Here is a 17,739-nt window from a genome sequence, read left to right on the forward strand (position 1 = left end):
AAACAAACAACTTTGCTTACTGAATTCTTCCAAAGCCTGCAAAAGACAGCAATTTGTGAGCAGTAACATCACAAGGATATATGTGTCTGTGTGTGTATCTGTGTCTATTTGTGTATCTATGTCTATATATGTATCCCTTGTGCATTTGTATATATATCTGTATGTGTGTATAGCTGTGTCTGTATGTATATCTGTGTCTTTGTGTGTCTGTGTATCTGTCTCTGTGTGTATATGTATGTCTGAATTTGTGTGTATGTTTGTGTGTATGTCTGTGTCTCTATGTGTCTCTATATTAGGACTGAGGGGTAGTTGTGTTTTCTCTGATTAGTGAAGTTTTATGAGTGCCCCATCCCAAGGAAGGCTTCAAGAGATCCCTCCTAACTTTCTTTTATCTCAGCTTAGAACTTACAAATGTTCTTAACGTTTCCTCTTTTTTCCTTTTTCTCTCATTAGGTTGGAGCCTCCCTCAGGGATGGACTGAATGTTCTTTTTTATCCCAAACATTGCATATGGGGGGTGAGGGTGGTATGAGATGCTTAATTAAGTAACTGTATCCCAGTGGCCCCATGTTGGAGGTGGAGACGTGGGGTACAAATGGTGTGAATAGCAGCATCATTGGTAAAGAAAGAATCACAAGATTCTATTCAGACCAGTGCTTATGCATGGAATTTAGAATCAGATGAAACCTTAGCAATCATGAGTCCTCATTTTATAGATGAGAAAATAAGACCAGAGAAATAGAAAGTGTCACCCAACTAAACAGTTGCAGACTCAAGATTCAAACCCAGATTCTCTGAACGGTCAGAGGTCAGTTCTCTTTCCACTATACTGTGGTATCCTCATTCATTTGGAATTGTGTATGATACTTTTAGTAGATAAGGCATGTGTGTGTGTGTGTGTGTGTGTGTGTGTGTGTGTGTGTGAAATTGCTAGTTATTCAGCCCAAGTGCAAAGAGGGAATTTATTAAATGCCTACTTTGTGCCAAGCATACTTCACAAATATCTCATGTCATCCTCACAACAGCCATAGGAGGTAGGTGCTATTATATTATTCCCATTCTACAGTTGAGGAAACTAAGGTAGACAGAAGTTGAATGACTTGCCTAGGGTCACACAGATAGTAAGTATCTGAAGCTGGATCTGAACTCAGGTCTTCCTGGACTCTGGCCCAGCATTCAATCTACTGTGCCACTTAGAAGCCTGGAATTTTCTTTATTTTTTTTTCTTTTCTGCTTTTTGGTGAGGCAATTAAGGTTAAGTGACTTGCCCAGGGTCACACAGCTAGTAAGTGTCAAGTGTCTGAGGCGGGATTTGAACTCAGGTCCTTCTGACTTCAAGGCCAGAGCTCTATCCACTGCACCACCTAGCTGCCCCATTTTTCCCCCCAGAATTTTCATAAAGTGAGACCCCTATAATTGTGGATCACTTTTCTGGCCCTCTTGTTATAAGGGCTGAATTTTATGGGATGGGGAAAGCCAGAGAGAGAGCTCTGTTGACCTCACAGAACATTTTGCACACCCCAATGGATCGTCAACTGAGAACAGGCAAATGAGCTTTATGAGAACCACCATTCTGTGACATAAACTTTAAAAGAAAATTGGTGTCTTTTGTTTTTAAATTACCTTTCCTTCTGTCCCCTGCTCATTTCTTTGTGACAAAGAATAAAAAGAAAGGCCAGGGGAAGCAGTTCAGAATCATCCAAGTCTGACACCTCTTCAAAGAAGGCAGAGAAATCTCTACCATCAGTTTCTTAGATCTAGAGGTGTTAAAGCTAGGAGGGAGTGGAGAGAGTCTAATCTCATTTTAGAGCTGAGGAAACTGAAGCCCAAGAGGTCAAGTGTTTTTTTTTTTAGGGGAGCTGGGGCTCCAATTCCAGTGCTTCTTTTATTGTAAAACTTCTTTTTGAAATGATAAAAATCTTTGGCATTGATAGAAATATTATTTCTGTAGCTTTACCTTGATACTGTTTTTTTTTCCCAATCATGTCCAACTCTTCATGACTCCATTTGGAATTTTCTTGGCAGAGATACTGAAACAATTTGCCATTTCCTTCTCCACCTTATTTTACAGATGAGGAAACTGAGACAAGCAAGGTTAAGTGACTTGCCCAGGATCACACAGCTAGTTAAGTGTCTGAGACCAGATTAGAACTAAGGAAGATTGAGATCTAGGTCCAGCACTCTATCTACTGTACCACCTAGCTTCAGACTCAAAGGAAAACATTATAACAAAAGTTAGACCAGGTAAAAATGGTAGTGGTTAGGAGACCTGGAATCCAGTCCCATCTCTACCACTTTTTGTGTCTGTGGGCCTTCCCTGGCCTCTTTTTCCTCATCTCATCACGTGAAGGGATTTGGACTTGGAGGCTTGGATGTTCTAGAAGATAATTCTTACTGTCTGTCTGTGTCTGTTTGGATTCTGCAGAGCCAAGTAGCCAAACCACAGACAGTGAGTGCCTCTCTAAGGATTGATTGGGTAGGGCCCTTTCCTTTCTTTCCACATCTTTCTGGAGGTCCCAAGAGTGGATTACAAAATTCAGTTCCCATCCAGGACCTGGACTATAATAGGCAGAGGGGAATCTGTTTTGTTTAGTAGCTGAGGCTTCTTAATTTATTCCCTTTTTGGTACTGGCTTGTAGAAGATGAATATTTGGGGGGAAAATTTTAAATGAGTAAGATGTTTGATAAGAATCAGTTTTCATTTGTAGAAGAACCAAAACTTCCTAAATGAATGTGGAAGGAATGAGGTTTCTCATGTGTGTCTTTAAATGATTATTCTAAAGCAAAAATTATTCTCAGCAGGATATTTGGTTTGATTTGAGTTTCTGAAGTGGCTGGTGGTGGCTATCAAAGGGGCCAGATGGATCTGGGACCATAGGTCTTTATTCTTCCTGTCCTCAACTCCACTCCCCAAAGGACCCCCCAGAATACCCTAGGCTTCAGCCTTTCTTAAGGAAGGTGAGGGAGATTTCAGAGGGCTGAGCCTTTCCATCGACATGGCCTGGTCAAGGGTGACAGGGAAGTGTAATCAAGGGAGATCTGAGGAGAGATATGAAACCCTGAGCCAAGCCCAGATCCTGAGGAAAATCTCTCCCAGACCCACTGACAGATGGAAACAATTTTCTGTCACGTGGGTCAGGTCTGAACCACTGCCCCTAGAAAAAGGCTCAGGAAGCAGACCCCCAAAAAGCCACATGATCTTAAGCCAGATGTAGTTTTCTTTCTTTGTTTATTTAAAGATGCTAGAAATCCAAAGAATAATATCTGCAGGGGGGGAAGGGGGGCATGTGAGGAGAAGGGAATGGAGCAAAAGCATAATCCCTGAAGCCTTCCAGAGCCAGGTCAGAGATCCCGAAATGAACATGCAGTCTCCCCTTCTCCAATACATTTTGTGGTTTTCTTAGGCCGAGGAGGCAGAGAGACAGTGAATGGCCTGGGTGCCCTTCTGTTTCTTTTTTCAAAAGGGAGGGGTGGGTTGAACAAGTACTAAGTGCTGTAAAAGCTTACATAGTTCTCTACATAATAGCCCAGGGAGGGTACACCATTTCCCCATCTTGTGGCTTAGGAAACAAAGTCTGACCGAGGGTGTTTTGCCTGTGGTCACAAAGCTAGTGAATGTCTGAATCGGGATTCATCTGTTAAGCACCTATTATTAAGTTCACTTAGTAAGCACTGAGGATGTAAAAACAAAGATGAACCTATCCCTGCTCTCAATGAACTTACATTCTTTTGGATCTTCATGAAATCATCCCCTCCTTGGGGATGGAAAAGGGATGTTCTCCAGCCTTCCATCCCCTCATCCAGATAAATTTGTGCCTGCACATAACCATATTTATTTTTTGGAGAGAAGTGATGAACCAATTATCCCACTTATATTCTCCACCCTTTCCCTCACTTCTGCCAACAAAACAACCTTGGCAAAGTGGATAAAGAACCGGCCTAGGATCCAGCAAGGCCTGAGTTTGATCCCACTTAGGACACATACTGGCTGTATGACCTGGGACAAGTCATTTAAACTCTCATTCTTCAGACAACTTTTTAATATTATAAATTACAGAGAAAGTGCTGACCTGCATTATCAGAGGAAATTTCCTCAGGCTAGAGTTTCAGGTATCGGTGAAATCAGTGGTCCAATCTCTATCCCCTATCTTTGCCAGCACTGTTTTAGGCAAGTCTCCAAAAGGGGGATAATGCAAGTGAGCAAGACCCTGGGGCCTGGCTTCCGAACTAGGTTTTTCACCAGCCTTTCTAGTTAACTTAGGAAGCAAACCCCCACCCCCACCCCCAAAAGAACCCAGCACTTTATCTTAAACTTCTAAAATGGCTGTCAGATTGAGAAAATGCCTTAATCCCCAAGTTGTATCTGAGGACTGCTCAATGGTTAATACCAGGGGTGCCAGAGTTTCTTGAGGAAGCTGTTTTTCATACCAGAGAACTGATTAAGTGATGATAACAACCCACCACATCCGGAACAGCCTGGAGCCCAGGTGGTAGACAAGCATCCAGCTCATCTCTAGCCTAAAACATGTGTGATCTATGTTGTGCAGGGAACAGAAAGCTGGGAAAAGACAAAGGTCGCTGGCCCGAGGAACACATACCTCACCCTCTTAAAACCACCCACCCCTTGTACTTTCCAACCAAGACCCTTAAGGTGCAGGGGTACACACTGAGAGAGGGGGTTAGGAAGAGACACAGGAAAAGAGAGTGACAGAACATCCTGTGTGGTCTTTTCTCTTTAAACTTTTCTAAAGGGAACAGTGAGGCCCTGAATCAACAGTAGGGGTAGAGCAAAGAAAGCTCATCAGCCAGGAGGGCTATGAAGGGAATTAAAATATGGGTATAGTTAGAAAAGGGAAAGGAGAACCTATAAAATTCAATACAGCAAATGTTTAAGTGCTACTGTGTACATGGAAGCATGATATCATGGATAGAGATTGAGGTTTAATCCCTGCCTCTCACAACAGCTATCTTTGTGACCATGGGCAAGGCAATTAGCCAGGTAAATTTCAGAGACTATAAATGATGGGGAAGTTTCAATATGCCTTGGTGGAGGGAGTTTGTACACTGATAATTCCTTACAATGACATCACAGGTCCATACTTTTTTTTTAATGTGCAAAATAATATGCTAAGTTCTGGATGGACAAAAACCACAAAATTACCCCCATTAAAGAGTTTATGTTGTACTAGGGCAGATTATAATCTATATACAGTGATTTAGTAGAGTAATTGGAGCAAGGAGAGAGCACCAGCAATTAGGGAGATTCAGGGAAATCTTCAGAGAGGAAGCAGTTCCTCAGTTGAGCCTTGAAGTAAAACGATGGGGTTGAAGTAAACATCCCTTGAGGTCTCCAACTGCTCCCCCAAAGCAGTCATCTGATGATCCTGAGAAAGGGGAGATGAGAGGAGAAGGAATATGATCCAGGTGTGGAGAGCAGCTTGTGGGGTAAAAGCAGGGTCACCCCGAAAACTCTACAGCTTGTCCTTAGCTGAGTTTGGAGGAGGCGAAGAGGACAGCAGGGCTGAAGTCAGAACACCTTAGGGGAAGTCTTTGGTCAGCATGTTTTTCTGAATTCTCCACACAGATAAAAGGGGTGTGTGTGTGTGTGTGTGTGTGTGTGTGTGTGTGTGTGTGTATGTGTTTAGAACTTGAGGCAGGGTATGGGAAACAAGTATTAGACTGTGGTATAGAGCTGAGTTGATTACCAGGTTCTGTGATTTTGCTGTGTCCTTGGTGAGGTTGACAGATGAATGCCTCACTGAGTCACACCTCACTGAGATCCTGATGTTGGCACCTTTTCACCTATTCCTACATCTCTCCTATTTTTTGGGAAGGGATGGGTTGAGAGAATGTCAAAGTTTTTTTTTTTAAGATGTTCTTTTTTATCAGTCGGCCCCCAGCTTCTGATCTTCCGACCACCGTGGTTTGGGGTCATTTCTAAAAGACTATCTCACTTCTTACTTATCTTCCAAGCCTCTCTTCATTGAACTCTCTGTTCCAGTTAAATTGGGCTTCTTGCTGTTCCTAGATGTCCTGCAGTTTCCTTCTGCTTCATATTTGGCAGAGCAGTTTCCCCCTGTGCCTGGAATATGCTTCCTCCCTCTCTCTGCTTGTTGAAAATACTTCTTTTTCTAAAAGACTCAGCTTTTGAAATACCTCTTCCATGAAGCCTTCCCTGTTTCTCCCCTTCCCCATCCCCTCAGGTAACAGTGATGTCTCTTCATATTTCTAACAGGGCTTTGGACATTTCTTTTCATACTTATCATATTCTGCCTTTTATCATATTATCAAGATATTTGTCTGTGTTGTTCTCTTCCCCTCTGTTCTGGGTGAGTTTTAGCTGAGGCCAGTCCAGTGATTAAGGCTTGGTATCAGAATCAAAAAAAATACTCACGGTCCATAAAAATGCAGTAAAATCAAGTTTACTTATAATGAGGGACCCAAAAGGGTACAATTACCGAATCAAATGGTTGCTGCTTCCCCCTCCATATCTACATTTGTCTAGATAACATTGGATCAGAAAGATGCCCATCAGGACAGTGAAACACATGTGTTAAGCTTCATGTGAACCAACTCAGCAGCGTATGGGCCTTATACCTCAAACCACAAGGAAGCCACATTAGTGATTCAAGACTTAGGGCATCTTTGGGATCTTAAATAGAAACCATCTCAGACTACATGAAGTAGATATTACTCCTACCACACCCTCATACTCTCCAATTAAATCAAGAGCTCCTTGAAGGTGATACTATATAGGTTTTTTTAAAAAAAAATCTTTGTATTACTGGAATCTAGGATAGGGTCTTATGCAGAGTAAGCATTTACTATTTGTTAAATTAAATCAAGTATCACAAACTTATTGGTCTTAAAGCACTCTTGGAAATAATCCTTCACTTCCTCAAGGTATATAAAGAAAACTGCTGAAAAGAGCTTTGGCCTAGGTTGTACAAGGCCCTGTGGTCTTATGGTCTGAGAAGAGGGATCATCCATTTCTTGGCAAAGGAACAGCATGAATGCACCATCTTTAATGGAGTTTACATCCTAATGGTGGAGACAACAAATACATCTGAAGCAAATAAATCTGAAAAGAATAAATACAAAGTAATTACATACACAGTAGGGTGGGAGGGATTAGCAGTTAGAAGGATCAGGAAAAGCACCTCACCCCCAAAAATGAATCATTCCCTAGTTGCCAGAGTTCTTTTGTTGTTGTTCAGTCATTTCAGTCGTGGCTGACTTTTTGTAACCCCATTTGGGGTTTTCTTGGTGATGATACTACAGTGGGTTTGCCGTTTCCTTCTCCATCTCATTTTTAAAATGAGGAAACTGAGGCAAACAGGGTTAAGTGACTTGCCCAGAATTCTTAATTATAGTAATAATGTTGAATACTAAGGCAAAAGAGGTTATGTTCATTCGTTCTACCATCAGAGATCTTGACAAGCTAGAGCAAAGGCTTAGTCAAATAAATGAAATTCAGTAGGGCTAAATATTAGGTCTTGAGTACAAAAAACACCTTTGCAAGTACAAGTTTGTCTGAAAAAAGATACAGAGGTATTATTTGCCTGCAAGTTCAGCCTGTGTGCATGTGTTATATAGCAGTCAAAAAATCTAATTTGATCCTGAGCTGCACTGAAGCATTTACCTTGACTTAACTTGCAAGAGTAAAGAGGAAATAGGATTGTCATTAGTTCTAAGTGCCACAGTTTAAGAATAGTATTGATAAGCTGGAGAGCAACTAGACTGATGATGGTCTTTGAGATTATGTCATTTGAGGATCATTTGAAGGAATCTGGCATGTTTAGCCTGGAAAAAGAAGACTTGGGAGGAATAGTAACCCTGTCGTGTGGAGGGGCAAATTAGACTTATCCTTTTTGGATCTAGAGGGCGGAGCAATAGTCAAAACTTAGAAGGAAAGTCAGCCTAGATGTCATGTGAAACTTCCTAACAGAGCTATCCAAAAATGAATGGGCTGCCTCAAGAAATCCCCTCTCCTTGAAGATCTTCCAAAAGAAGATGGCCACTTAAAGGATATGTTATAGTGGAGATTCCTTCTGAGCATGGATTGGACTAAATGAACACTAAAGTCCCTTCTGGTTCCCAAGTGCTGTGATTTTGTGATTCTTTGATTCATTTTATCAGTGGTACTTAATGAGGGCCTATGAGTTGAGTGAAGGTGATGGTATCGGGGTAGAATCAACAGGACTTAGCAGAAGGTTGGATATATGGGGTGAGTATAAATGAGGAGTCAGGGATGGCATGGATCTTTGAAACCAGGGTGAATAGAGGATGGTGGTACCCTTGACTGAAGAAAGGAAGTTTGAAAGAGGAGTGTTCTGTGGGGGGAAAATAATGAGTTCTGTTTTGGATATATGAAGTTTGAAGTATCCTCTTCTAAATGTCTAATAGGCAATTAATCTGAGCCTGGAACCCATATAAAAGATTATATTTGCAGCTGCATACTAGTTTGCAGCTCCGAGTGTTGTAGCCAGCAGTCTGTTTTTTCTAATTCAATGTCTGGTTTTCTTGTCTTACCTTTGTGTTTTTTCCTCATTACTGGGGAATTTGCCCACTAGAAAGCAGCTTTACCTCCCCACTTGACTCTCTGGACTTCTCTTCTGCCTGGCCAACTGCCTTTGTACATTAGAGAAACCTCTGTCCTGGAGTGCTGCTTCAGGGTGAACCCCAGCCATGCTTCACTTCACTTCATTCTTCACTTGACTCTTTAAACTTCTTGTTCTCTACTCCCTCCATTCTGGTTCCCTTTTATGTGCCCTCTTCTACTATTAGAATGCAAGCTTCCTTGAGGGTAAGGGTTACCTTGCTTGTGTGTGTTTGTATATCCAGTGCTTTGTGCAATGCCTGGAACGTATTAATAAATGGCTACCTGTCTGTCTGTCTATCTAGCTATCTTCTTATCTTCCTCTCTTCTTTCCACCATTTTTTTGGGGGTAAGTCCTAATGTCAGCAAGGACTGTCTCAACCTGCCTTTACACATGAGACAACCAGATTCTTTTCCCAGTTCTGGATCTTGTAGCTTCCTTGGAGTCTTTATTTTCCAGTGAATGCTTCTTAACCTCTAAGTATTTCTGCTGGCTTTTGGCTTTCTTGTTTGTGTAGGACCTTTGTGATTAGACCTAGCAGGTAGAGACTCTCACTCGCTTTCCTAAGGTTAGAGGACATCAGGATTTTCCTACAGAATGAAGAGACATGGGCAGGCTTTTTTCCCCCCATAGAGTCTCACCAGATGTAGTAAGGTGGGAATTATGTTTTATAATTAGATTTCAAATCTCATACATGGTAAATTTTCACTTCTTTTGTAGACATGGTGATACCTAGAGAGAGCATTCTACAAGCCAGGGGAGGTAGGATGGTTCCTGACAACATACCAAATGAGGGTCATTCACTACAGCAATTGGAATGAAGACTTTCATGGAGTTTAAAAATGAGGCAACTTGATCCATTTCTCCTACCCATTTCAGTTCCTTCATTTGCTAACAAATGAGTGGTTATGTGGTAATCCATTCTATACTACAGAGTGCGAAAGGAAAAGATTTCCATGTGCAGAAATCAAGAGGATTTATTACAGAATATTCCATACAGCTATGCAATCTTTGGAGGGCCTGGAAATGGGAACTGAGATAGTGTGGTCCCCTAAATCTTCATCCAGTTGTGTGTGTGTGTGTGTGTGTGTATGTGGGAAAGGGGAATGAGGTTGTAGGAAGACGAGTGGTTGTCCATAAGATGGTTTTCCAGCTTTCCCTTTATGTGCAGAAAAAGTCCAATCTCTGAAACGTGTTAAAGATATTACCTCCTTTTCCTGTGTTCTGGGATGGTAATTACACAATCAGGTGTTACCTTTTGCCTTTTCTTTGAGATCTTGCTTTCAGATCTTTGAACACAGTAACTGCTTGAGGGGAATAAGAGAATGAGATCAAAGTCTGAGACCAGAGGAACACATCTATGGATATTATTATTGTGAAAAAAGGGAAACTTTCTCAGCTGTTTTGAAGAGTGAAAGCAAAAGTTAGCAAGAGGCCAGATACTAGTCAATTGACATGGGTATGAATCTTCCCAAGGAATTCAAGAGGTATGCTGGGAAGATGGTTTTGGGTTGTTCTCTCAGATTAAGGATCAGATGCTTTGTGGAGGGGAATATGTGCCTTTTCCTCTCAGTATTCTACATGAGAATGCTAACTCAGATTCTGTAGGGATGAGGGAATATGCTTCTAACATACCAAGATCCTAACAAAGGTAAGGAATGGGAAGAGGCCTTAATTATTAATATAAGTGTATAGATTTATACATACCTACACACACACACACACACACACACACACACACACACGTCCTGTAGCAAGCAGTATTGATTCATTTACATTTTCCAGAGGAATTATGGCATTTGCAGTTACTAAATTCTAAAAAGCAAACATCCCTTATACATCTAATAAGGGGTCACGGAATCCATAAACAAGACACTTAAATGAATTGCCCTACCATGTAAACTTAGCAAAGAATGATTATTAAAATACAAAACTACCAGGTCACAGCCTTGTTAGGGTTAATCTGTTAGCCAGTACAGTTACTGCTTCCTTATTCTGCTTAACTAAGTTATATTTTAATTACTTCTTTAATTATTTTCACATCATGAATTATAAAGGTACTTTTGAGGGGACTGCTTTTTGTGCTGCTTGCCCTGGCCACCTAAATTAGGAGTTATTGTTAATAAATTCTGTTCCTAACAAGACTTCCTAACAAATTCTTTTTGTTTCTCTGGGCCTATGTTTGCCTTTATAAAACTAGAATGATACTGATTGTGTAATTTTTTTATTGATGGCCCCTATTCTTCCTTTTATGGTCCCTACTACTGGAATATAAGGATGATTTTCCTTTAGGTCTCACTGGGTATAAATATACAGCTTCTAGGACATGTGAGAAAGATAACTCTTAGTGACAGAACATAGCAAGCAGAGCTGCTGGGTTTAGTGCATTGTTCAGTGTGAGAAACAGTAAGAACATACCAATCAGACTAAGGGGATAAGAGACAGACCTGTTATTTCATGGATATTCCCTGTTGAGGAAATTCCCTCCACAAATACAGGTCAACACCTAACAAGGATGAGGAATGAGAGAAGGCCTTTATTATTAATATGTGTGTGTGTGTGTGTTTTCTGCCATTGAGAGTCTTACAGAGTTGCCTAGTCCACTGAGAAATGGTCCACTGACTTGCCTCCAGGCAGCCAGTGTGTGTCAGAGACAGGGCTTGAACCCGTATCATCTTGGCTTTCAGACCAGCTCTTTGTCCACTATGCCATGCTGACTATCATTTTGTAGGACTAGATTAAATAACAGCAAAATTCAGCTGGAGAAACAAAAGATCAAATATCTTCAGGGAAATAATGGAAACTTGTAGGAATGAATGGGGCCTAGGAGGACCAGATCTCAAACCAAACTATAAAGCAGTAATCATCAAAACTGTTTGGTATTGGTTTAAAAAATAGAAAAGTTGATTGGCAGAACAGATTAGGTAAGACAGACTCAGAAATAATATGTTCTGTACACCCAACGGCATGCACTATTAGACTAAGGACTCCTTATTAGATAAAAAGTACTGGGGAAACTGGAAAGTTGAACAGAAATTACATTTGGACTAACATCTTAAACCTTACACCACACAGTAAGCTCCAAATGGACATGATGATTTCATTTCAGAATGTATCCTTTTCTCTCCCTTCCCTACTCAAGTCAATCTTTTTTAAACAAAGAATGAAAAGGAAAGTGGAAGAAAAAAGCAAAACTGACAGGTCAAATGAGTCTGACAGTATATGCAGTATTTCATATCCATAGTTCCCCACCTCTGGAAAGAGAATGAGGTACTTTTTCTGATCTCTTCTTTGAGGCCACACTTGGTCATTATAATTACACAATGTGTAATTCTTTTGTTTGCTCTTTTCCCACTTATATTATGGCATTCATTTTACATATTTAGTTCATTTAACTCTCTTTAGTCTTCTCTAAATTCTTATTCATCATTTCTTATAGTGCTTTAATTACATTCGTATACCATCATTTGTTTGTCCAATCAATGAGCATCTGAGTTTCATTCTTAATGTCTCTTGTTTTCTCCCCACAGCCTCAGAGGCAATTCCCAGCCATACCAGCATCATGGCAGATAATTCCAGAGATGCTGGGCTAAAGCAAGCCATCCCCCAGAGGAGTGAGAAGGCCACCCTTGACTTTGGCTATGTGGGGATTGATGCCATTCTGGAGCAGATGAGGCGGAAAGCCATGAAGCAGGGCTTTGAATTCAACATCATGGTGGTTGGTGCGTCTTGTCTTCCCCCTTCCCTTATCTCCTCCCCTTTTCTTTCTCTCTCCCAGGCTGACTTTGTTTGAGCTAGCTGAGTTACTTGCTAGGAATATAATAATGTTAATAATAACAAAAAAATAACACAATATATAAAATAGAGCCAAGTATGGTAAGAATGCTAATGTATTTAATATGCACCGAGATCTGTTCTCTCTTTGAAATGTGTCGTCAGCACAATAATGTTGAGAGCAGTTGTTATAAAACATGGCAATTTTTCAGGGAGACAGTTTAAGCTCATAATGGTTCTGTTTAGTCTTAAGTCTGTTATCAGTCATCTCCCCTAAATAGAACTAATAGTGGCTTACAAATTAAAGGAGTCAAACTGAAACATCTTATTAAGCAGTTGGTGAATGTGAATGACATCCAGTGCTTTGCACAGTTCCTAGCACATAGTAGGTGCTTAATAAATGCTTATTGACTGACTGACTATATGACTACTGAAAAATGCATTCTGCTGCCTTCTCATGGAATCTTTCTCCATTGATATCAGAATGGTTTTTGGATTCAGCAAGTATAAGATTCTTAACACACCAAAAGAAAGACAGAGATTGAAGGCTTTGAGCTTGAATCCAGTGGATAAAGTTGATCCATATAAATACTTTGATCTCATCCAGGCAACATACATTAAACATAAAGATATCAAAGGGAAGGCTGTGGCTATTAAGAGACTTATTGGAATTCTAAAATCAAAGCTGAATGGGAAGAACACATTTGAAGCAATTAATACCTACACAATTTGAGTCTTAACATACATTTTGGAAAATGTGAAATGTATTATAACAGTTTTGGGATGTATATTTAAAAAAAATTGCATAAAAACAAAACACAGGACCCGTCACTATAATGCAGAGAAGATTAGTGTTTTGCACCAAAAAAGGAGGGAGTTGCTAGAAATTTTTATGCCACATAATAAACAAATCAAAAACTACAGAAATACATTTAGAACAAGCATATTATCTTCATTGAGCAGGAGAAAAGACTGATAATGTATACACATTGTTGGATTCATCTAATGTAATCAAAAATGGTTTACATCTGAATGGAACCTCTGAAACGACTAAAATCCAAAAGTGGAACTAAAACGTCCTATGTGGATGAAATCCACTTGAATTTAGCAAACAAAATGTCAACAAAGAAGCATCTAACAAATGGCTGAGTCTTATGGATTTGTTTGTGGAAAACAATAGGATTTATGATGTCAATTCAGGCTATGTCACTGCTAGCAGATCAACATAGATTAATGCAAGAAGACAAACTGTAACACATTAGTGCAGGCTACAAAAATTTAGCACCAACCAAGTAACTAGTAAGATATGACCTGGTACCTGTTATTCTACATCAAAAGCTTGGTATGTGTCATAGACGGAAAAAATCAACAAATCCCATACATACCTGAAAAATCCTGGAGAACTCAATAAACTCTACTGGAAATGGACCATTATCATATACTGAACTGTTACCCCACCTCCAACCCCCATCACCTGGATATAACATTGATCTCTAAAAACCTGAGTAAGTTTTTAAGTAGATGTCATTATATGGAAAATGTAACAAAAAAAGCTTTCAGAAGAAATAAAAGTCATGTAGGAAAAATAAGATATGGTTATCATTGTAATAATAGCATTTTTATAGTGTCTACTGTGTGTTTAGCATGGTGTTAAGGGTTTTACAAACTGTATCTACCTACCCTGGGTGGTAGGTGCTATTATTATTCCCATTTTTTAGTTGAGGAAACTGAGGCAAACAGAGGTTGAGTGACTTTCCCAAGGTCACACATCTAGTAAATGCCTGAGTCTGGACTTAAACTCAGGTCTTTCTGACTCCAGTCCAGTGCCACCTAGCTGCCCTGTCATCACTATTATTCTGAATACTGTTATAACTATACGAATGATGCTTTCAGTGAGAATAAGAGATGATGAGCTTATATCCTAATATTTTATTCAGACTTTAAAAATAATTTGATCCACTTGTGTAACAGTCCTTAGGATAGTGACTTGTCTCTGAATTATTTTTATCCAAACCTGGTCACAAAAAGATGACAAACATTATATTGCAGATATAAACCCCAAATGTATTTTAGAATCCAATAAACAAATTATATTGAAACCAGAGCATCATTACAGACAGAACTGTTGCCTACAACTGCCCAGATGCAGCGTGGATCCATAAAAACTTAAGAACACAGTTTCAAAATTGAATTTGCCATACCCACTGTGTATAATCTCCAATTACATTAAATGAAAAAGCTTTCAGAATACAGAGACCTATCAGAAGAAATTAAAATCACGTGGGAAAGGATGAGGTATGTGTCATCCCTATTGTCCTATCTGTTACTCAGGTTGTCCCAAAGGTACTTCCAGTGAGTGGAAGCAAAGATGCTTCCAGAGAAGATAAGCTGACATTCCAACACTCATAACAACACTGCAGAGATAGTCATTTTAAAAGTCTATGTAACACTAATCAGAACATTAAGTGTAAGATACTAATAAGATAGCAACTTTTCCCCGGACTGCTTCTCTTTAAACTTCCTTATAAAATATGAGAATGAAATGTGGTTCTAACAATAACAATTGACATTTATATACTGCTTTAAGGTTTGCAAAGCACTTTACATATATTGCGTCATTTCATCCTCATAAAAACCCTGAGAGGTAAATGGTAAAGATCTCATACCTATTTTGCAGATGAGGAAACTGAGACTGAGATTAAGTGACTTGCCCAATGTCATAGAGCTAGCAAGCATCTGAAGTGGGGTTTCAATGAAGGCGTTCCTGTCTCCATATCAGCATTCTACTATGCTGGCTCACAACTTCCAATTCAACATGCATTTATGAAATACTGTGTCAAGGCACTGGGGATAGTAAGACAAAACCAAATGCAGTTCTTGCCCTCAGGTAGCTTAACAATTTGTTAGGGACTGAGGGGATTCAAGATGTAAACAAATAGGAGGAAGATCAGGAGATCAGGAAAGGTTTTGTGTAGGAGTTGACATGAATCCATCAATCAAAAAATGTTATTAAGTGTCTACTATGCTAAGGGCTGGATATACAATTAAAAGTACAAACGGTCCATGCTTTGAGAAGTCCATATTTTAACAGGAGAGACAACACATAAATGACTAGGTATATACAAGAGAAAGACAGTCAATGGAAGGTGATTGCAAAGAGGAAGACATTAGCCTAGAAGGAAGCCAGAGACTCTGTGAGGCAGAAGTGAGCAAGCAGCCATGGAGACACAATAGTCTATACAAAAACATGGAGATGGAATATAGAATGTGGAGTTCAGGGAGCATTGATTAGGTGATTGGAGTGTTTCAGCTGCAATAACCTGAAATAGGCCTGGAAAGATAAGTAACCTTCTGAGGAGTTTATATTTTATCATAGAGACAATTGGAAGGGGAGTAACTTGACAAAGTTATTTTGTCAACTGTGTGGAAGATGGATTGGAAGGCAAGTCAGCAAGTACTCATTAAGCACCTACTATGTGCCAGAACTGTGATAAGTACCAGGAGATCACTTAGGAAACAATTGTCATAGTCCAGGCAAGAGATGATAAGGGGGAACGAACTGGGATAGTGGCCTGGTGAGTGAAGAGAAAGAGATGGATGTGAAAGGTTCTGTGGAGGTAGAGACTGGATATGAGAGAGAGGGAGTACAGAGTCGAGGATGATTTCAGGGTTGTAAACTTGGGTGAATGGAAGCTTGGTGATATCCTCAGCAGAAAGAGGGCAAGTATGGAGGAGGAGATTATCATACCTGCCGCTTACTCCTGGCAGAGAATGTATTCCCCTAACAATCCAAAAGAGAATGGAAAATCTAGTGCTGAGATTGTAAGCATGGGTCATCATTGATATTATTATTATTTTTGGGGGGGTGGGGGGGCTAGGCAATGGGGTCAAATGACTTGCCCAGGGTCACACAGCTAGTGTTATATGTCTGAGGCTGGATTTGAACTCAGGTCCTCCTGATTGCAGGGCCAGTGTTCTATCCACTGTGCCATCTAGCTGCCCCCCCCAATCATTGATATTCTTCACCCCCACCCTAACCCCTACCTCTTAAGTACATACCTAGTTGTGGGCTAAAAGTTCTCAGTAACCCAAAGCAGCTTTGCTTTGCAGTGAAGCTGGCTAAGAAGTAAAGTCATTTCAAATCCTTCCTGGGGCCCCAGGCCCAAGAGAGCTTACAGGAAATACTGTGGCTAGTGGAAGGAGGTGGTCACTAAGAAGAATAAAGGTCAGGGTTCAGTTTAGCTGAAAATGGAAACGAGCTGGTATGGGGGGGGATGGGATGTAGCTTAGGACTCCTTTTCAGTGTTTCAGTGAGATTTTTTGGCAAACTGTTTTATTTATTGGCAAACTACTATTTGCTTACCTGGCTCTTTCCTTTTGCATGTTTTATTCAGGTGTTTGATTTTAATTCATCTTTGGGTATAGGTTGGTCCAGCTAACCTCTGAAGCCCTTCCCAACAGAGAAATTATAATTCTTTCTACCTGTCTGAGCGCTGAGCATTTCTCACGTGCTCAAGGAAAAACAATATATTATGTTCCTAGTAGAGATACTTGAGTTTTTTGCTTTGATTCAACTCTTGGCTCCCCTGTCATTGTTTTTTTTAGCCTTCCCAAATCCGAATTTAAAGCAGGGCATTTAGGGATTTGGCCTAGGATTCTTTTTTTTCCCCAAAGAAATGTTAACGGAATAAAATACATCATCTATGAAGAAACTACACGTTTTTATGGGTGGCATTTGACATGATCAGTCTCCCAGTGGGGAATGTTGTCTTCTAGTGAGTTTTGGATAAGACACTTAGGATAGGAAATATATGGATTTTTTTTCATAAAAGATAGAAATTACCAGTGTAGAAAGGGAATGAGTTGGAAGAAAGTGGGCTAGGGCAGAATTAAAGTCAGTGCCTGAGGAAGAGCAGACATACCTATCCATTCCTATGCTTCATTTCCTAAACAGTATTAGTGGGTCTTTATTTCTAAAGATGCCAGCATGGTGCCTGGTGGCCTCCTGCTTACAGAGGAAGGAAAGAAGTGGGGTGGGCTTACCTCTTTTGTCTTTGTTTGAGATAGAAGAACTATTCCCTCTCCTTTGTCCAAAGCCTACCTCAGAACTTGTAATGGAGGAAGGAGATTGGAGGATGCAAGTCCTGGAGCTCAGAAGGCCTGTGGATCCTAAGCAGCAGGGTTCATGCTAGGCAGTGCGAGGGTAGTCCCTACAAACTACCAGTGACTGGTCCTCATCTGCCTGGCCAGCTTCGGTGTGTAGCCTGAGGGTGTGGGCACCAGGCCAGTGATTGCATTGCCCGTAGCTCTGAGGGACAGTTGCAAACGACAGTCTCTGCTGTGCTTCAGGCCTTCCAAAAGACCCC

General features: G+C 40.4%; 1 protein-coding gene across 7 annotated transcripts in view; it reads left to right on the plus strand.

Annotated features, from left to right (window-relative positions):
* The window catches only part of SEPTIN9 (septin 9), a 339,777-nt gene that overhangs the window by 302,544 nt on the left and 19,494 nt on the right, over positions 1-17,739 (plus strand). For 5 of the 7 annotated variants that reach the window (XM_020966002.2, XM_078155808.1, XM_020966005.2 and 2 more), the window contains one exon: positions 12,130-12,321. In XM_020966002.2, the coding sequence (XP_020821661.1) occupies positions 12,130-12,321 (192 nt within the window). Of the gene's footprint in view, positions 1-9,319; positions 9,362-9,782; positions 10,087-12,129; positions 12,322-17,739 lie in introns of those variants that run through there. The other 2 variants (XM_078155809.1, XM_020966006.2) reach the window with 2 other exon arrangements.

Source organism: Phascolarctos cinereus, unplaced genomic scaffold (assembly GCF_003287225.1).
Source record: "Phascolarctos cinereus isolate Bilbo 61053 unplaced genomic scaffold, phaCin_HiC Scaffold_5;HRSCAF=322, whole genome shotgun sequence".
Taxonomy (NCBI): domain Eukaryota; kingdom Metazoa; phylum Chordata; class Mammalia; order Diprotodontia; family Phascolarctidae; genus Phascolarctos; species Phascolarctos cinereus.